The 18656-nt window shown below is 48.8% G+C and overlaps 1 protein-coding gene across 3 annotated transcripts in view; it reads right to left on the reverse strand.

Annotated features, from left to right (window-relative positions):
- EXOC4 (exocyst complex component 4) overlaps positions 1–18656 on the reverse strand; it is a 585632-nt gene that overhangs the window by 425532 nt on the left and 141444 nt on the right. For all 3 annotated transcript variants that reach the window (XM_044982948.1, XM_044982962.1, XM_044982954.1), the window contains exon 9: positions 15716–15804. In XM_044982948.1, the coding sequence (XP_044838883.1) occupies positions 15716–15804 (89 nt within the window). The remainder of the gene's footprint in view (positions 1–15715; positions 15805–18656) is intronic.

Consider the following 18656-nt stretch of genomic DNA (forward strand, 5'->3'; position numbering starts at 1 on the left):
TAATGCCTATAAGTGGTCAGGACCCATGTTTTATGTCTCATACAAAAGACAGATCCCTCCTCAAGTAACATTACATCTCATCACCACCACGCTAGGACACTGGTTCTGTACTAACTCAGAGGGAGGAATACTATGTTTTCAATTTTTTTAAATGACTGTGAATTGATGTAACTTCTCTTGCAAACAATGTGAGCTGTCCATCCTAAACAAAAGCAAAGAAAACTAGGGCCTGATTCTTCTTCCATTGACTTCACTGGGATTAGACCTTCAAGAATTAATGCTTCCATCCCTAACATTCTTGCAGCAGGATCTCTTCCAATAGTGGGTGACACTGCAGTGCTTATGGCATGCATGATTTCAAACCAAATGGCGCCAGTTAACGACCAAGAGTCAGCCTGATCATTGTGGATTTTAAGGCAACTGAAATTAAAATCCTATTTCAAAAAGTTGGCATGAAATGAACTTCAAGTTTTTCTTTTATGTGTAACTTTGAACATATTTTCAGCAGATTTTTTCCCTAGTATTCCACCCTCTCCCTGCTGCTGCTGAAAAAGTCATCCCCATGCATAAGGCTGTTGAGAAGAGCAACTCGTGGTGTTCAGAGGAGCATGACGTTGCAAGTCAGCCTTCCACTAACCTGACTGAACAATTCAATTATATTTTAAGGGATAAACAGAAATGCAGATCTGGCTGTGATCCAGGGATCAGGCAGATAAACGAGCTAACTGAAAGGGAACAACAGCACTTTATAATGGAAAGAGAGGCGGGGAGATTTTTAACACACAAAAAAATTAACAGGGAACTTTTCCCCTCTGGCTCAATAGTGATGATTTCTTACTAAATTCACCTAATCTATCCTCCCTGTTGACTCTCTGCACTGATTGCTCATCTCCTATTGCATTAGAGTCAAGCTTTTCATACTCATACACAAAGGGATGCATAATCTTGTCTCCACCTACATCTATGACTTCTTTCTTGCTTGTAAAGTCTTGTGATTCCCCCTCCTTTCTTCCCACTTCTAACATCCCACCCCTATGCCTGGAACAGTCTCCCTGATCATCTCTCTTAAGCTTTCTTTCTTTTCTACTTCTAATGCTTCCTTCACTTCAGAAATCTATATACTCACCCTTCTCTTTAACTGTTGAACATGATTTGTCTTATCTCAGGCTTGCCTACATTCAAAACATTACGGGCTTGGCTACACTTACAAGTTGCAGCGCTGGGAGTTACAGCGCTGGTCATGCAGCTGTGTAGGGCCAGCGCTGGAGTGTGGCCACACTGACAGCTACCAGCGCTGCAGTGTGGCCACACTTGCAGCATTTCCAGCGCTGTATTGAGAGGTGCATTGTGGGCAGCTATCCCACAGAGCACCTCGTCCCATTTTGGCGCTGAGTATTGTGGGAAGGGGAAGGAAGTGTGTGGCTCATTCCGCTTCCTGTGCCAACGCCCCGTGGTGCATCACTTCACATCCCAGCATTCACAGTCTTTCCAGCCACGTTTGGCGCCATTGTGAGTCTCTTTCTGTTTTACTCTCTGTCTGTGAATCGCGATTTCTGTTGGAAATGGAGCCCGAGCTGCTGAGAACTGTGATGATGAGTCTCGTCAGCACAACATGTTTGGCAGTTGAGCTATTCCTTCAGCTCCAAAGTGACAGTGAGGAGTCCGACGATATCGATGATATCGAGTCGCCTGCCGCGTGTGACACTACAGTGCTTGTGGCATTCACGGAAATGCTCAGCACCATTGAACGCCGCTTTTGGGCTAGGAAAACAAGCACTGAGTGGTGGGATCACATTGTCATGGAAGTCTGGGATGACGAGCAGTGGCTGCAGAACTTTCGTATGAGAAAAGCCACTTTCATGGGACTGTGTGCTGAGCTCGCTCCCACCCTGCGGTGCAAGGTCACAAGATTGAGAGCTGCCCTGACGGTGGAAAAGCGGGTGGCTATTGCAATCTGGAAGCTGGCAACTCCAGACAGCTACCGGTCGGTCGGGAACCAGTTTGGAGTGGGAAAGTCGACCGTGGGAATTGTTTTGATGCAAGTTTGCAGGGCCATTAATCGTATCCTGCTAAGAAGGACCGTGACTCTGGGGAGCGTGCAGGACATTGTGGATGGCTTTGCACAAATGGGTTTCCCTAACTGTGGAGGGGCGATAGATGGGACGCATATTCGTATTCTGGCACCCCCCCACCTAGCATCAGAGTACGTTAATCGGAAGGGGTATTTCTCTATGGTTCTCCAGGCGCTTGTGGATCACCGTGGGCGTTTCATTGACATTTACACAGGCTGGCCTGGAAAGGTGCATGATGCACGCATCTTTCGGAACAGTGGCCTGTTCAGGAAGATGCAGGCAGGGACTTATTTCCCAGACAGGAAGATCACAGTAGGGGACGTCGAAATGCCCATTGTGATCCTTGGAGACCCCGCTTACCCGTTACTGCCTTGGCTCATGAAACCCTATACAGGGAAGCTTGACAGGAGCAAGGACCGGTTCAACTACAGGCTGAGCCGGTGCCCAGTGACTGTGGAGTGTGCTTTTGGGCGTTTAAAAGCCCGCTGGCGGTCCTTGTATGGGAAGCTAGACTTGGGGGAAAGCAGCATCCCCGCAGTTATATCCGCATGCTGTACCCTCCATAATATTTGTGAAGGGAAGGGTGAAACATTCAGTCAGGCATGGACCACCGAGGTTCAAGTCCTGGAGGCTGAATTTGCACAGCCAGAGAGCAGGGCTATTAGAGAAGCCCAGCACAGGGCTACAAGGATTAGGGATGCCTTGAGGGAAGAATTTGAGGCTGAAAGCCAACAGTAATGTTTGCTGCCTTGCATGGGAGTGAAGTGCAGTGGTTACACTGTTAGGATTCTATTATCCCTAACATGATTTCCAGTGACTGTTTCTTTACTGGGATAAGGTATCTTTCACTATGCAATAATAAAGACTGTTTTCAAAGCCAAGATTTATTTTATTGAATAGAAAAATACTTCATTGACAGACACACAACATTTCAGGAACCTAGGGCAGGGGGGTGGGTGGGTGAACTGTACAGTCACAAGTTTGCATATGTCCTGTCTGCAGTGCTGTGCAATGGCTGCTGCACTTCAGGGTGCATATACTACATGGTGATGGGGGTTGAGTGCAGAGGGCAAGGGTCGTAGTTCTCAGGGCTGGTTGGTGAACGTACAGGTGTTGGAGGCAGCTGGTGGTGGTAAGAACCTGGATGCTGGGGAAGGGGGTTTGGAGCTAACATTGGGGCAGAAGAGAATAAAATTTGGGACAGGGGGGCTGTAGGGCAGCACGGGACTGCTCTGCCTGCATAGCTACGAGTGCCTGGAGAGAGTCCGCTTGGCGTGCCAGGATGCCTAGCAGCTGGTCTGTGTTTTTCCTCTTTGCCACAGCGTTTCTCCGACGGATCCAGCTGTCCCTCTGGCGGATCCTGCTTTCCCTTTCTCTCCACTCCTGCAGCTGTTTACTCTCTCGAGCAGAGTGAGCAATAACTGTTTTCAGCATGTCTTCCCTGGTTTTTCGAGGCTTTTTCCTCAGATTCTGTAGTCTCTGTGCTGTGGTAGATCTGGGCAGTCCAGCAGTCAAGGTCACTTCTTGAAGGCAAAAATTGCAACATTTAACAGGGTAGCATTGTTAATTATTTCATCCAAACAGTAATTCCCACACACTGAAGGAGTTTTCAGTGATCACTTTAGTATTCTTTTCCCATACTAAATAAGACCACACATAACACAACAGGAGACAGGAAATGGTGAGTAAGGGGTACTGAGATTGCTTCAGGGCTGTGCAGGGGTTTCTGTGCGTTGGGGACAGCAAACAGCTGCATGGAGGATCTGCACTAAACAGTCTCCCAACATTTTCCACAGGAGTTACTCCTGGAAGATATCTCCCTGCTGCGGGTCACTAGGGAAGAGCGGGAAGGTCTTCTACAGCAATGCGGATTCCGCCCTGGCCCCTATGCAGCTTGCCTGTGTTCAGCAATGGTCCCCCCACCCCTCGCAGCACAGTGGCGCGGACGCGTTAGCCTGACTGGGACAAGGACCACAGTGGCTCTCCCTATAAACCTGCGCAGGCACATTCCCCACGCTCTGGCTGAAACTTTTGAGGAGATTACTGCAGCCGATTACCGCGACATGATAGACCACATCAATGCGCTATTCCACATCTAGGCAGGCATGAATGCAGCCCTAACCCCCCCTCCTCTCCCGAAACATTTCCACCCTGAAAATAAAAGACGCTTACCGGTAACTCGCTCCTCTGTTTGTCCTTCAGCAACTGCTGGCTGCTGCGATTGGCTTCCTTCCTCCTGGCTTGAGAAGAGCTCCTGGCTGCACGCCTCCAGGGACTCTGGGGTGTCTTCCCCCATCCCAGTAGCTTCACTCGCGGTATCCACCCCCCCCGCCTCCTCCTCCTCCTCCTCCTGCTGCTCCTGTCCCCCACCCTGCTCAGAAGTGTCCATCGTGGTCCTCGGATTGGCAGTGGGGTCACCCCCAAGTATCGCGTCCATCTCCCTGTAAAAATGGCAGGTCGTGGGGGCAGCGCCGGATCGGCGATTCCCCTCGCGGGCTTTGTAATAGGCACTCCGCAGCTCCTTTACTTTAAGCCTGCATTGCAGCGCGTCCCGATCATGGCCCCTATCCAGCATGGACCTTGATACCTGCTCAAAGATATCATAATTCCTACGGCTGGAGCGCAGCTGGGACTGCACAGCTTCCTCCCCCCAAACACTAATGAGGTCCAGCAACTCGCCATTGCTCCATGCTGGGGCTCATTTGCCACGTGGAGGCATGGTCACCTGGAAAGATTACCTGATTGCACGCCACACCTGGCTGCAGCAAACAGGAAGGGGATTTTTAAAATTCCCGGGGCACTTAAAGGGCGGGTCACCTGAGGCCAGAGCAGTAGAGTGCATACTGATGAGCAGAGTGGCTGAACAGGAATTCTGGGATATCTCCTTATTCCCTGGAGGCCAATTAAAGCGCTGGTGAGTGTCCACACCTGATGAGCAGCGCTGGATCACCAGCGCTGCATTCCTTATACCCCAACCCGAACGGGTGCACAGCCAGCGCTGCAGCCAGGGAGTTGCAGCGCTGGATGTGCCTTGCAAGTGTGGACGGAGAATAATTGCAGCGCTGGAAAGCCTCCACCAGCGCTGCAACTTGTAAGTGTAGCCAAGCCCTACAACGGCACACTTGCACCACTGCAGCTGCACGGCTGTAGCATGTCAGTGTAGAAACTACTTATACTAACAGGAGAATCCCTCCCATTGACATAGGTAATCCACCTCCCCAACAGGTGGTAGCTAGGTCGACAGAAGAATTCTTCTGTTTTTCACATGCCACAGCAACAGTTATGACGACCTAATCTTCTAGTGTACGCCAGGCCTCATTTAGACTCCAATCCCTTGGAGGACGAGGGCCGTGGGTAGAGAGCTCTTCAGGGCAGGGAACATGCCTCATTAAATGTTCATATAGTACTATCACATAAACAAACAGCTATAGAAAATAAACCATCAATTATATATGAAAAACCACGATCACCACAACGTCTAAGCCATAGCAGATCTGAAAGAGGAAACGCATGTGGGATCAGTTAATATTGTTTTCAACCCCCTTCTTTTCTGAAGGCTAAATAGGAAATTTGTCAGGTCCTGAGACGACATGGTGGTTATATTGGAAGATTGCAATTGGGATAATCCCAGTTGGCCTGAAATCACCGAGGAAGATACCAAAACTGAAAGGAAGCAGCAGCAGCTCCTCTTACAGCTTTAAGCATGTAACTCCTGTCAGGAATTCCCACTCTTGGATTTGGATCCTGCTGCTCCAACTGATTTCTGGATGCAATGGGTGGCGTTGGCGGGGTTAGTAATTAAATCCTACAGCCATTTGATATGAAAAAATCAGATTGTTTATGACGAGAAAGGTGAAGGTTGTGCATACTGTAGTTTAGACACAGCAGGGTACAGCTTGTTAGATTTATTACTAGTACGAAATTAAAAAGAAAAAGGATTTTTTCACCCTTTGGGCTTCCCCAATTCCCTATAATAGGATAGTGCTTTACTTGCCCTATCTTTCTAAGCTTCTTTACACAGCCACTCACCACATCCACAAACGTTGTGTTCCTCCCAGCACACAAGTACATGTGGCAGGTTTCTACAGCTGACAATTTTAGCCTCTCAGATGAAAAGTAGTAAAATGAACACCTTATAATGTGCTTAGACCGTGATACCACACCTCAAAGATAGACATTTTCACCTCTATCTTATTCCCATAAACTGTCAGACCATAGTGAAGGTCAAGTGTCAATTTAGGTATCTGTCTACCTAACTTAGGGTTTTCCAGAGAGCCAATCAACAGAGCATCCAAGCCTTCCTATATGGAAGTGCTCTGTAACATCAGCTAAGCTAGATATACCATAACCATCCAAAAGAACACTCTACATACTTACCTACATGCCTCCAGCTTTCATCCAGACAACATCACACGATCCATTGCCTACAGCCAAGCTCTAAAATACATCTGCATTTGCTCCAATCCCTCAGACAGAGACAAATACCTACAAACACATCTCTATCAAGTGTTATTAAAACTACAATACTCACCTGCTGAAGTGAAGAAACAGATTGACAGAGCCAGAAGAGTACCCAGAAGTCAGCTACTACAGGACAGGCCCAACAAAGAAAGTAACAGAACGCCACTAGCCATCACCTTCAGCCCCCAACTAAAACCTCTCCAGCGCATCATCAAGGATCTACAACCTATCCTGAAGGATGATCCCTCACTCTCACAGATCTTGGGAGACAGGCCAGTCCTCGCTTACAGACAGCCCCCCAACCTGAAGCAAATACTTACCAGCAACCACACACCACACAACAAAAACACTAACCCAGGAACCTATCCTTGCAACAAAGCCTGTTGCCGACTCTGTCCGCATATCTATTCAAGGGACACCATCATAGGACCTAACCGCATCAGCCACACCATCAGAAGCTCGTTCACCTGCACATCTACCAATGTGATATATGCCATCATGTGCCAGCAATGCCCCTCTGCCATGTACATTGGCCAAACCGGACAGTCTCTACGCAAAAGAATAAATGGACACAAATCAGACGTCAAGAATTATAACATTCAAAAACCAGTCAGAGAACACTTCAACCTCCCTGGACACTCGATTACAGACCTAAAAGTCTCAATTCTTCAACAAAAAAACTTCAAAAACAGACTCCAACGAGAAACTGCAGATCTGGAATTCATTTGCAAAATGGACACCATTAAATTAGCCTTGAATAAAGACTGGGAGTGGATGGGTCATTACACAAAGTAAAAACTATTTCCCCATGCTAATTTTTCCCTTACAGTTACTCACACCTTCTTGTCACTGTTGGAAATGGGCCATCCTGATTATCACTGCAAACGTTTTTTTTTCCTTTCTCCTGCTGATAATAGCCCACTTTAATTGATTAGTCTCGTTAGAGTTGGTATGGCAACATCCATTTTCTCATGTTCTCTGTGTACATATCTTCCTACTGTATTTATCACTGCATGCATCTGATGAAGTGGGTTTTAGCTCACGAAAGCTTATGCCCAAATAAATTTGTTAGTCTCTAAGGTGCCACAAATACAAATCATTCTTTTTGCACTCTACATAAGCGTCAACTTCTGGCTGGAGGATGGATGTAAGTCACTGGGGAGAGAACTGGAACTACAAATCACCTGATACCTCAGCTGTAAATATCTAGTATCTGTTAAAATCACCCCAATATTCTTGTGAATAGGATTTCAGGGTACAATTCTGCCTCTGCCCATCACTGCTATCTGGACAACAATGACTTCAACAGAGATCCCATAATGCATGTGCATTAGGGCAATATGAATGCTGTAAGAGACTAGATCAGATTATATAGAACCAATCTGGTCTTTTTTATACATATTACTATGAAGATTTTACCTAATATCCCACTCTCCCCTGCTGCTGAAAAAAGTTATCCCTTATGGATCAGACTGTCAGGAAGAGAAATTTACAGTTGTTCAATGTTCAGAGGAGAGATGCACTATATATACACACATACCTCTACATATAACGCGACCCAATATAACACAAATTCAGATATAATGTGGTAAAGCAGTGCTCCGGTGGGGCAGGGCTGCACACTCCGGCGGATCAAAGCAAGTTCAATATAACACGGTTTCACCTATAACACGGTAAGATTTTTTGGCTCCTGAGGACAGCGTTATATCGGGGTAGAGGGGGGTGTGTGTGTGTGTGTGTGTGTATATATATATATATATGTTGTGGCAAAGTTCCTCCTCTCCCCTAGTAGGTCCTGCGCTTATTGGCGGGTTTTCCTCCCCTCAGTGGTCTTCCCCTTGGACAAAACCCACAGTCTGGATCAACTCTTGAGTCTGTTTTAGGAGTAGTGAGACTTGGGGGGAACCCGGTCCCACCCTCTACTCCGGGTTCCAGCCCAGGGCCCTGTGAATTGCAGCAGTCTCTATAGTATTACTTGTAACTGTTGCTTGACTGCTACAGTTCCCTGGGCTACTTCCCCATAGCCTCCTCCAAACACCTTCCTTATCCTCACCGAAGGATCCTCCTGGTGTCTGGTACTGCTTGTACTCCTTAGTCCTCCAGCAGCTCACTCTCAGCTCCTTGGTCCTCTTGTTCCCAGCTCCTCACACACACTTCCTTCCTCTGGCTCCTCCCCCCCAGACTGGAGTAAGCACCCTTTTTATACCAGGTGCCTTGTTTAGCCTGTCCTGATTGGCTGCAGGTGCTCCAATCAATGTAGCTCTCTCTGGTACTTTCTAGAAGGTTCTTAATTGGTATCAGGTGCCTTGTTTAGCCTGTCCTGATTGGCTGCAGGTGCTCCAATCAATGTAGCTCTCTCTGGTACCTTCTAGAAGGTTCTTAATTGGCCCCAGGTGCCTTGATTAGCCTGGAGCAACTGCCCTTTTGGTACCTATGGTACTAGGGATTTGCTTAGCCTGGAGCTAACATACCTACTCCTCACTACTTTCCTGTAGCCATCCGGCCTTGCTCCATCACATATCCCCCCCCTCTGCTCAACACCATAGGGTTGCGCAACTTGGGACGCCAGGCAATGTGCTCGTGAAAGACCATCAGCGTTGCCGTGGTGGCATCCAGCCCTATGCCGTATACGGAACTGGAATGGTTGTAGGGATAAGAACCACCTGGTGACCCTTGCATTCTTTTCCTTATTTCTCTGCATCCACTGGAGGGGTGCGTGGTCCGTCACCAGAGTAAATCGCCGGCCCAAGAGGTAATAACGCAGCGTCTCCATGGCCCATTTGACAGCGAGGCATTCTCTCTCGACTACCGCATACTTCTGTTCTCGTGGGAGCAGCTTTCTGCTGAGGTAGAGTATCGGGTGTTCTTCATCTCCAATCACTTGTGACAGAACTGCCCCCAACCCCACTTCAGAAGCATCCGTCTGTAAAATAAACTCTTTGGTAAAGTCTGGGGCTATGAGTATGGGGTCATTACAGAGGGCCGTCCGAAGGTCTACAAACGCCCCCTCTGCAGCGTCGGTCCACTTCACCATGTCTGGACCTCGAGCCCTCACCAAGTCCGTTAGAGGACTTGCCCTGCTGGCGAAGTGGGGGATAAACCGACGGTAGTAGCCTACCACGCCTAGGAATGCACGGACCTGCTTCTTTCGGGTTGGCTGGGGCCAGTTTTGAATTGCTTCTAGTTTATTAGTTTGGGGCTTTACTATACCCCTCCCTACAATATATCCTAGGTACCTAGCCTCTGCTAGTCCTATGGCACACTTAGCAGGATTAGCGGTGAGGCCAGCCCGCCTTAAGGTGCGTAGCACTGCCTCAACCTTCTCCAAGTGGGTTCCCCAGTCTGGCGTATGGATGACGACATCATCTAGGTATGCAGCTGCATAACTAGTATGGGGGCGCAGCAGCTTATCCATGAGGCGCTGGAATGTGGCTGGGGCCCCATGTAATCCAAAAGGGAGAACAGTGTACTGGAATAGCCCGTCTGGAGTGGAGAACGCTGTCTTTTCTTTAGCTTCTTTGGTCAGGGGAATCTGCCAATACCCTTTTGTCAGATCCAGGGTAGTCAAGAAACGGGCACTACCCAGCCGGTCAACCAGTTCATCGATGCGTGGTATGGGGTATGCATCAAACTGGGATACTTCATTCAGTCGGCGAAAGTCATTACAGAATCTCATGGTACCATCAGGTTTGGGCACTAGAACAATTGGACTGCACCACTGACTGTAGGATTCTTCAATAACGCCTAATTCTAACATTTTCTTTACTTCAGCCTTGATTTCCTCTCTTTTGGCTGCTGGGATTCTGTAGGGTCTCAGTGTTATTTTGGCTCCAGGGATCGTGCGGATATGGTGATAGGTCTCAGTTGTCCGCCCCGGTTTTGTAGAGAAAACATCTCGGTTACGATTAATCATATCGGTTGCCTCGATCTTTTGGATTGGCGTCAAGTCGGGTGATATCTTTACTTGCTCATGTACATTATCCTCCTGGGGAAGAGTCTCCCGGGTGACTAAGCATGCCTCTCGATCATGCCAAGGTTTTAGAAGATTGATGTGGTAAATTTGCTCCGGTTTTCTACGGCCTGGCTGCCGTACCTTATAGTTTACCTCTCCCACGGCTTCAATTACTTCATAGGGTCCCTGCCACTGGGCCAACAGCTTGCTTTCTGCTGTGGGCACAAGGACCATTACTCGATCCCCCGGTTGGAACCGTCGAAGCTTTGCTTGGTGGTTATAATGGGTCCGTTGGGTCTCCTGTGCTTTTTCCAAGTGTTCTCGTACAATGGGTGTAACCTGGGCTATCCGATCCCTCATCTGTAGTACATGATCAACTATGTTCCTTCCGGGATTTGGCTCCTCTTCCCAGGCTTCTCGGGCTATATCCAATATGCCTCGGGGGTGGCGCCCATATAGAAGCTCGAATGGAGAGAAACCTGTGGAGGCTTGTGGAACTTCCCGGATGGCAAACATGAGGTAAGGCAATAGGGTATCCCAGTCTTTCCCATCCCGGCTCACCACTTTCCTGATCATGGCCTTGAGGGTCCTATTGAACCTTTCCACCAGGCCGTCTGTTTGTGGGTGGTATACAGAGGTCCGTAGGGCTTGTACATGGAGTAATGAACAGAGATCTTTCATCAATTTAGACACGAAAGGTGTCCCTTGATCAGTCAGCATCTCCTTGGGAAGCCCGACCCGGGAAAAGATCTGTACTAACTCCTTAGCTATTGTTTTGGAAGCTGTGTTGCGTAGGGGGACAGCTTCCGGGTATCGGGTTGCATAGTCTAGTACAACCAGCACATGTTGGTGGCCCCGAGCTGTCTTCTCTAGGGGCCCAATCAGATCCATGGCTATGCGTTCAAATGGTATCTCTATTATCGGAAGAGGTATCAAAGGGGCCCGCAAGTGTGGGCGGGGGCTATGTAGCTGACACTCTGGACAAGAAGTGCAGTATCGCCTGACATCTTCATGTATTCCTGGCCAGAAGAACCTCCGCAGGATCCTGGCCTGGGTCTTCTCTACCCCTAAGTGTCCTCCAAACAAGTGACTGTGGGCGAGGCTCAATATGGCTTTTTGATGTTTTCGGGGCACCAGAAGTTGATGTATCTCCTGCTCCTGCATTTGCACCACACGGTACAGGAGATCTTTCTTCACCATAAAGTAGGGTCCTGGACCTCGGACCTTCCCCTCCACTGGTATCCCATCTATCTCAGCCACCTCTTTCCTGACGTTATCATATCTGGGGTCCTCCGCCTGGTCCCGTCCGAACGTCTCTCTCCCCGGACTACCCTGTTTGAGCTCCCAGGGGTCGGCTTCTGCTTCTTCCAATGGCCTGTCGCCCTCATGGCTGGGGCCAGCCACCGGCTCACCTTCTGTATTGGTAGTTTCACTGTTGGTTGCTCGTGTCCGTCGGCCTACTAGCGCAGTCTTCTGGCTTTGGGTCAGGATCTGGGTTCCCAAAGCCTTCGCGGCCTTCCTCTCTTTTTTTGTCTTCCGGGTCTTTTGGGGGGCTGAGAATAGATCCTGAGAAAACTCAGAACACGTTGGGGGTTGACATTCCCCCAGTGATGAGTCGCTGTCAACAGGGTCTCCACTTCCCTGCAGCCTCTCAGGGGGAAGTAAATTATCAAACCCTGGATAGTCTCTCCCAATAACTACAGGATATGGGAGTTTAGGTACAACGCCCACTGTTACCTCAATGGGGTTCCCCTGAACCTCTATCTCCACAGGGATGGTGGGGTATTGGCTCATGGCCCCATGCACACATGTTACTGCTACACGTTTGGCTTGCAGCAGCTGGCTACTTTTTACCAGCTTACCCGAAATAAGGGTGATAGCACTTCCTGAGTCCACCAGTGCTGTAGTCTCTGTTCCATTTATCTTCACTGGCCTGGTATAGTTATGTGGGGCTAATGCAACGCCCGCCAGGTGGATAAGGGAGCATGGGACGTCCCAATCCCCCAAGTTGCATTGCATAGGCTCTTCAGTGCTAGGACATTGTGCGGCTATGTGTCCCCACTCCCCACATGCATAACATCTATAACTATTTCTAGTCAGTCTCCCATCCTGTGGGCTAGGGGTTTTAGTCACCGAGTTCCCTCCACTCAGGCCGATCCCTTCCTTCTGGAGTCTCTGTTGGTTTTCAGCCCCCCTCTTCCCCCACCTAGGACTCCCCAGGGGTTTGACTGTCCCTCCTTCCCGGGTTGGGGTTGGGTGTTTGCTACGGAAAGGGCTTTCCTTGCGTAGTTGGGTCAATTCTTTGGCTGTCATGCGTCTTTCTACCAGCGTGATCATTTCATCATAAGTGCACGGCTCGTTCTGGCCTACCCATTTGCGGAGATCTGGTGGCAATGCCCTCGTGTACCGGTCGATGACCAGAACCTCCAGTACCTCTTCCGGACTCCGGGACTCTGTTTGCAACCATTTTCGTGCGAGATGGATGAGGTCATATAATTGGGACCGCGGGGTTTTGTCTTCCCGGTACCTCCACTCATGATACCGCTGGGCCCGTACTGCGGATGTTACCCCAGATCTGGCCAGGATCTCTGCCTTCAGTTGGGAGTAGTCTGCTGCAGCTTCGTCAGGCAGATCATGGTAGGCTTTCTGGGCCTCCCCACACAGGAACGGGGCCAGGATGCTAGCCCACTGATCTCGAGGCCAGGCCTCCCGTAGAGCTGTCCTCTCAAAGGCCAGAAGGTATGCCTCTATGTCATCTTCCCTTGTCATTTTCTGCAGCCAGTGGTTAGCCCGTATGAGCCGTGTCCCATCATGCCCACGGTTCATTTCTGCAAGGGTCTTTACCTGGCCCACCAGTTCCTGCAACACAGCTCGGTCTTGAACCGCTTGGTCCATCAGCAGGCGGTTAGTTTCTTGCTGCAGCCGCACTGCTTCTTGCTGGGCAGCTGCCTGGACACGGGTAGCTTCCTGCTGGGCCGCCGTGGCTTGTATCAGTGCCCGTACTACATCATCCATTGTGGTACAAATTGTAAACCCCCCCCTTTTTTTTTTTTTTTTTTTTTTTTTTTGTGTGTGTGTCTTTTAAATCACCCTCCTTCTTCCGCCGCGCTGTGCACACCAAAGATCCCACTCCTGACACCAGTTGTGGCAAAGTTCCTCCTCTCCCCTAGTAGGTCCTGCGCTTATTGGCGGGTTTTCCTCCCCTCAGTGGTCTTCCCCTTGGACAAAACCCACAGTCTGGATCAACTCTTGAGTCTGTTTTAGGAGTAGTGAGACTTGGGGGGAACCCGGTCCCACCCTCTACTCCGGGTTCCAGCCCAGGGCCCTGTGAATTGCAGCAGTCTCTATAGTATTACTTGTAACTGTTGCTTGACTGCTACAGTTCCCTGGGCTACTTCCCCATAGCCTCCTCCAAACACCTTCCTTATCCTCACCGAAGGATCCTCCTGGTGTCTGGTACTGCTTGTACTCCTTAGTCCTCCAGCAGCTCACTCTCAGCTCCTTGGTCCTCTTGTTCCCAGCTCCTCACACACACTTCCTTCCTCTGGCTCCTCCCCCCCAGACTGGAGTAAGCACCCTTTTTATACCAGGTGCCTTGTTTAGCCTGTCCTGATTGGCTGCAGGTGCTCCAATCAATGTAGCTCTCTCTGGTACTTTCTAGAAGGTTCTTAATTGGTATCAGGTGCCTTGTTTAGCCTGTCCTGATTGGCTGCAGGTGCTCCAATCAATGTAGCTCTCTCTGGTACCTTCTAGAAGGTTCTTAATTGGCCCCAGGTGCCTTGATTAGCCTGGAGCAACTGCCCTTTTGGTACCTATGGTACTAGGGATTTGCTTAGCCTGGAGCTAACATACCTACTCCTCACTACTTTCCTGTAGCCATCCGGCCTTGCTCCATCACAATATACACACACACACACACACAAACACAATATATTACAGCATACACACCCCATCTCTCATGAGCAACATAAACTAATGGCAACAGCTCAGCCTTCCAAATCTACCTTTTCAAAAAACATGCAACCCACATTAACACATTGTGGTTCTTTGTCCCCCTCTAGTGGTTGGATCAGGTAAAGAGACTTGTGTGCCTGTTACTGCCTCAGTGGCAAAAGAATGGTCTTTTAGCTCAAGCAATAGAGGCTCATGCTTTCAGATGCAGAGTTCAGTCCCTGGAGATGACCCAGTCAGGGATATTACATGTGCATGTGCCAGTGTGGAAGTAAATTTGAGGTAAGGAAACAAACATCAGTTTCAATCTTCGAAAAGCATCATTTAGAGTGAGATTTTTTTTTCTTTTAAGTCATTGTTTTATGAGTTTCCTTTTAAACTCACACCTATAGAATGTGGGGGTAGAAAGGGAAAAAAGAAAATATGTCAGTGTTTGCCTTCCTACCTAGAGTAAATAAATAGAGGATATGAGCTGGCCAAGTTTACGGAGTCTTAGGCCATGTCTATACTTACAAGCTTACAGCTGTTCCGCTGTAAGAGTGCTCATGTAGTCGCGTTAGCCAATAGGAAAGCGTTCTCCAGTCCAGGGGCGGCTCTATAAATTACGGCGCCCCAAGCAAGGCGGCGCGCTGCGCCGCCCTTCCCCGGTCCCGCGGCCGGGGCAGAAGTGTCTGCGGCGGGTGCGCTGGTTCGCGGCTCCGGTAGAGTATCGCAGGCATGCCTGCGGGAGCTCTGTCCGAGCCGTGGGACCAGCGCGCCCGCCGCAGTCATGCCTGCGGGAGCTCAAGCGGAGCCGCGGGAAGAGGGGACCCTCCGCAGTCGTGCCTGCGGCAGGTCCGCTCATCCCGGGCTCCGGTGGACCTCCCGCAGGCATGAATGCGGAAGGTCCGCCAGAGCCAAATGCCGCCCTGCCCCGACAATGCCGCCCCACACGCCTGCTTGGCGCGCTGGGGTCTGGAGCCGGCCCTGCTCCCGTCGACATAATAAAACCAGCTCAACGAGCAGCAGTAGCTATGTTGGCAGAAGAGCATCAATACAGATTTGTGCACATGAGAGCATATGCCAGCAAAATGTATGCTGCTGGAGCAGGGGGAGGGGTTCCACACTCCTGAGCAACAAGTTTTTCTGACATAAGCGCTAGTGTAGACATGGCCTTAGACTATGACCCTGCATATGGTTTGCTAGAGAGGAGCTAACAACAGTTCTGAGCCATCCAGGCAGTGTCTGCAGATATTTGGCAAAGCAATCAACCAAATTAATGTGCTGTCAAGCTTCCCACCTTGAAGTTCTCCACTCCTGCTGTAGAGCTCCCTCCTCTGCTCACGCAAATAGGCACTCATGCTAATAGCATGGGAGGACGATTCAAACCTGCAATAAAAAGCATGCAGTCAGTCACACAACTCACGGTGACTTTTCTGTAGCCACAAAGATTGAGATACTGTGTTAGATTAAATGAGAAATTATTTGTTACTTAATTCCATTAGCTCCGACAGCTAGGCGCTTTCCAAACAGAGAAGGCCCAGCAAACAGGTGGAATCCACAAAACCAAACCCACACACTAAGCACACACCTCAGCTCTTAACAAGGAAGTGCTGCAGCCAGTGATTAAACTCAATACTCCCTTGGAAAAGTAGGAGTAACAAGCTATTCAATTATTTATGATGGGTTGCCTCAGCAGCAGCCAGGAGGTGCCCATAGGGAGCTAACCATGGAAATCTCCATTGAAAGTCTTTCCTCAAAGCAGCCAGTACTAGATAGAGCTTGGGGGACAGGAAGTGAAAGAGCCTTCCAGCCTCCCACCAGACACAGAGAGACCCACCAAGGCTCCAAGCCCAGAAGACTTCTCTGATGGGGCATGTCAGCAGCAAGCCTTATCAGCCTCCTAGCATTATCATTCACTCCGCTCTAAGGCCTGGAGACTGGATTTTTCCTCTCAGTTGCTGTACTACCATTTGTTGTTGGGCCCCCTACAGCACATCCCTCTCCTACCGTTATCCAACTTTACACTCCCCCTGCCTTACTTGACTTCTCACCACCCCTCCTCTCTATCCTTTCCCCTCTCTGCTCCCTGCCTCCAGTTTCCACTTCCTTCTCTTACTCACGCAATCTTTTCCTTTCCCCCACTTCAACCCCAAGTGATTCCAACAAAAAAGCCTCTAAAACGATGCTTTTATAATATAAATAAAACAAATATATAGTCATATGTGTTAAAAACCCCAAAACATGAGCTTAACATGTTGTGGACCCATCACCACTTTGCTTATACACCCATCCCTTTCCCACACACCATGGGTGTCGCTTTTGCTTGTTCAGATTGCCAGCTCTTCACAGTATGGACACTGTGTATGGAGCCATGACTGACTAGGGCCTATTATAGTATAAATTATCATCATTTGAATTTATGTAGGGCCTCTCATCTGAAGAGCTCAAAGTTCTTTACAAGCATTCATCAGGTAAGGTACGCAACAGCCCTGTTATATGGGTATTACACTCACTTCAGCGATGGGGAAATTGAGGCACAGAACAATTAAATGACTTGTGCAAATGACACCAAGTCAGTCTAAAAATCTCAAGAACAGAACCCAGACGTTCTGATTTCCACTGGTGCTGTTAGATCACACTCCCTCTATCCAGTATCTACAAAATTAGCTTCCAAGGAGCTATACCAACTGCTCACACATCATACAGCTCTATCCGTCTATGAGAGCAAGGCTCCATCTCCTGTTCAAGTGATTTCCAAAGTCAGGACTCCAAACGCAGAGATTTTTATGACAAGTGGACAGCTTCTCTAAATTGGAAGCAGGTGATGGAAATACAAGGACGAGAGCCTCTCTGTCCAGAGAGAAAAACACTGAAGATGGAATAGATAACAAGAATATGACTTTATCAAACATGTGCATCCCTTGGCGGATAGAGAAATTCCATTTCAACAGAGAGATTTCCATGGATGTAGTGACAGCTGACAGGAGACAGATAACAGAATGAGAGATCCTGATAAGCATCACTGTCACTAAGGTGCTAGCAGTGACTTAGTGACAAGAGCCTGAGTGGTAAAAGATGGCTATTCTTATGAAGTTAGGCACCATCACGTTAACCAATTATCCTTAACTTCATTTTCAGCTGACAGAAATGAGTACACAGGCTTAGAGTGTTGTGGATGAAACAGAGCAGATGAATTCATCCTCCTCACTCCTCAGAATGAGAGAGGCTGAGAACACCTCAGAATTTGCATGCTAAGCAATGGAGAAAGGAGAGCAGCCCTGTGGTGCTCCAAAGCACTTGTGTAAGTCAGCTTAGAAATGGAATTAAATCCAAAGGGGAGTTCTGGCAGAGTAGACAGGAGTAGACAGAGAATCTCGGGAGAGAGAAATGTTGGGGATGTGAATCTAAAGCCCCCCACTGGATCAGCCACAGAACTCTTTGGAAAAAGTGAAAGCCTTTGATACCAGGGGATTATGTTTAGTGATCTATAGTCTCTCTGGGGCTGGGATCATCTTTTCACTGTTTGTGTGTATTGTGCCTTACACAAGGAGCCCTGATTTCTCATTGCCCCTTTAGGCCCTACCAGAGCACAGACAATAAACACTTATAAGAGGCTGCCAGGGTCTGCTATAGTTAAGGTTTAGATAACATTATAGTTATTATTTGTATTAGTGTTCTGGAAAGAATAAGGAGGCCATTGGCTGGTTCTTAATGATTAAATAAAGAAGGAAAAGCTTTAGGGAGGGCTGGAAAGAGGCCCAGCACCCAATACCTCCCCACCACCACCAAACAGCTGCTTCAGCAGTGCAGAAGAGTGTTAATGCAGGATACATCTTCTCCCAACCTGTCCCGCTGACAAAGTTAGTGCAAGCCATCCAGGAATGCCAAGATCCTGCATTCTTCCCATTTCCACATGCTGAGCCAACCTAGCCAGGAGGACCCCACCTCCAACCCCAGCCGGACAGGCCTACGCTCACAGTCATTTCCTTCCAGTTTCCTCAGAGCAACAGACTGACTGGATTGGTTAAATTTGGACTTCACATTTTCCTTCTCTGCTACCCTGCTGTTCCTCCTCATTATTATTATGTATCTGTACTACAACAGCGCCCAAAGGCCCCAGCTGAAATTGGGTCCCCTTTATGTTAAGCCCCATACAAATACATAATGAAAGACGATCCAGGTACCTCAGGGCTTACAGTCTAAATAGACAAGGCAGAAAAAGGGGTGGGAGAAAGGAA

Source organism: Mauremys mutica, chromosome 1, assembly GCF_020497125.1.
Source record: "Mauremys mutica isolate MM-2020 ecotype Southern chromosome 1, ASM2049712v1, whole genome shotgun sequence".
Taxonomy (NCBI): Eukaryota; Metazoa; Chordata; order Testudines; family Geoemydidae; genus Mauremys; species Mauremys mutica.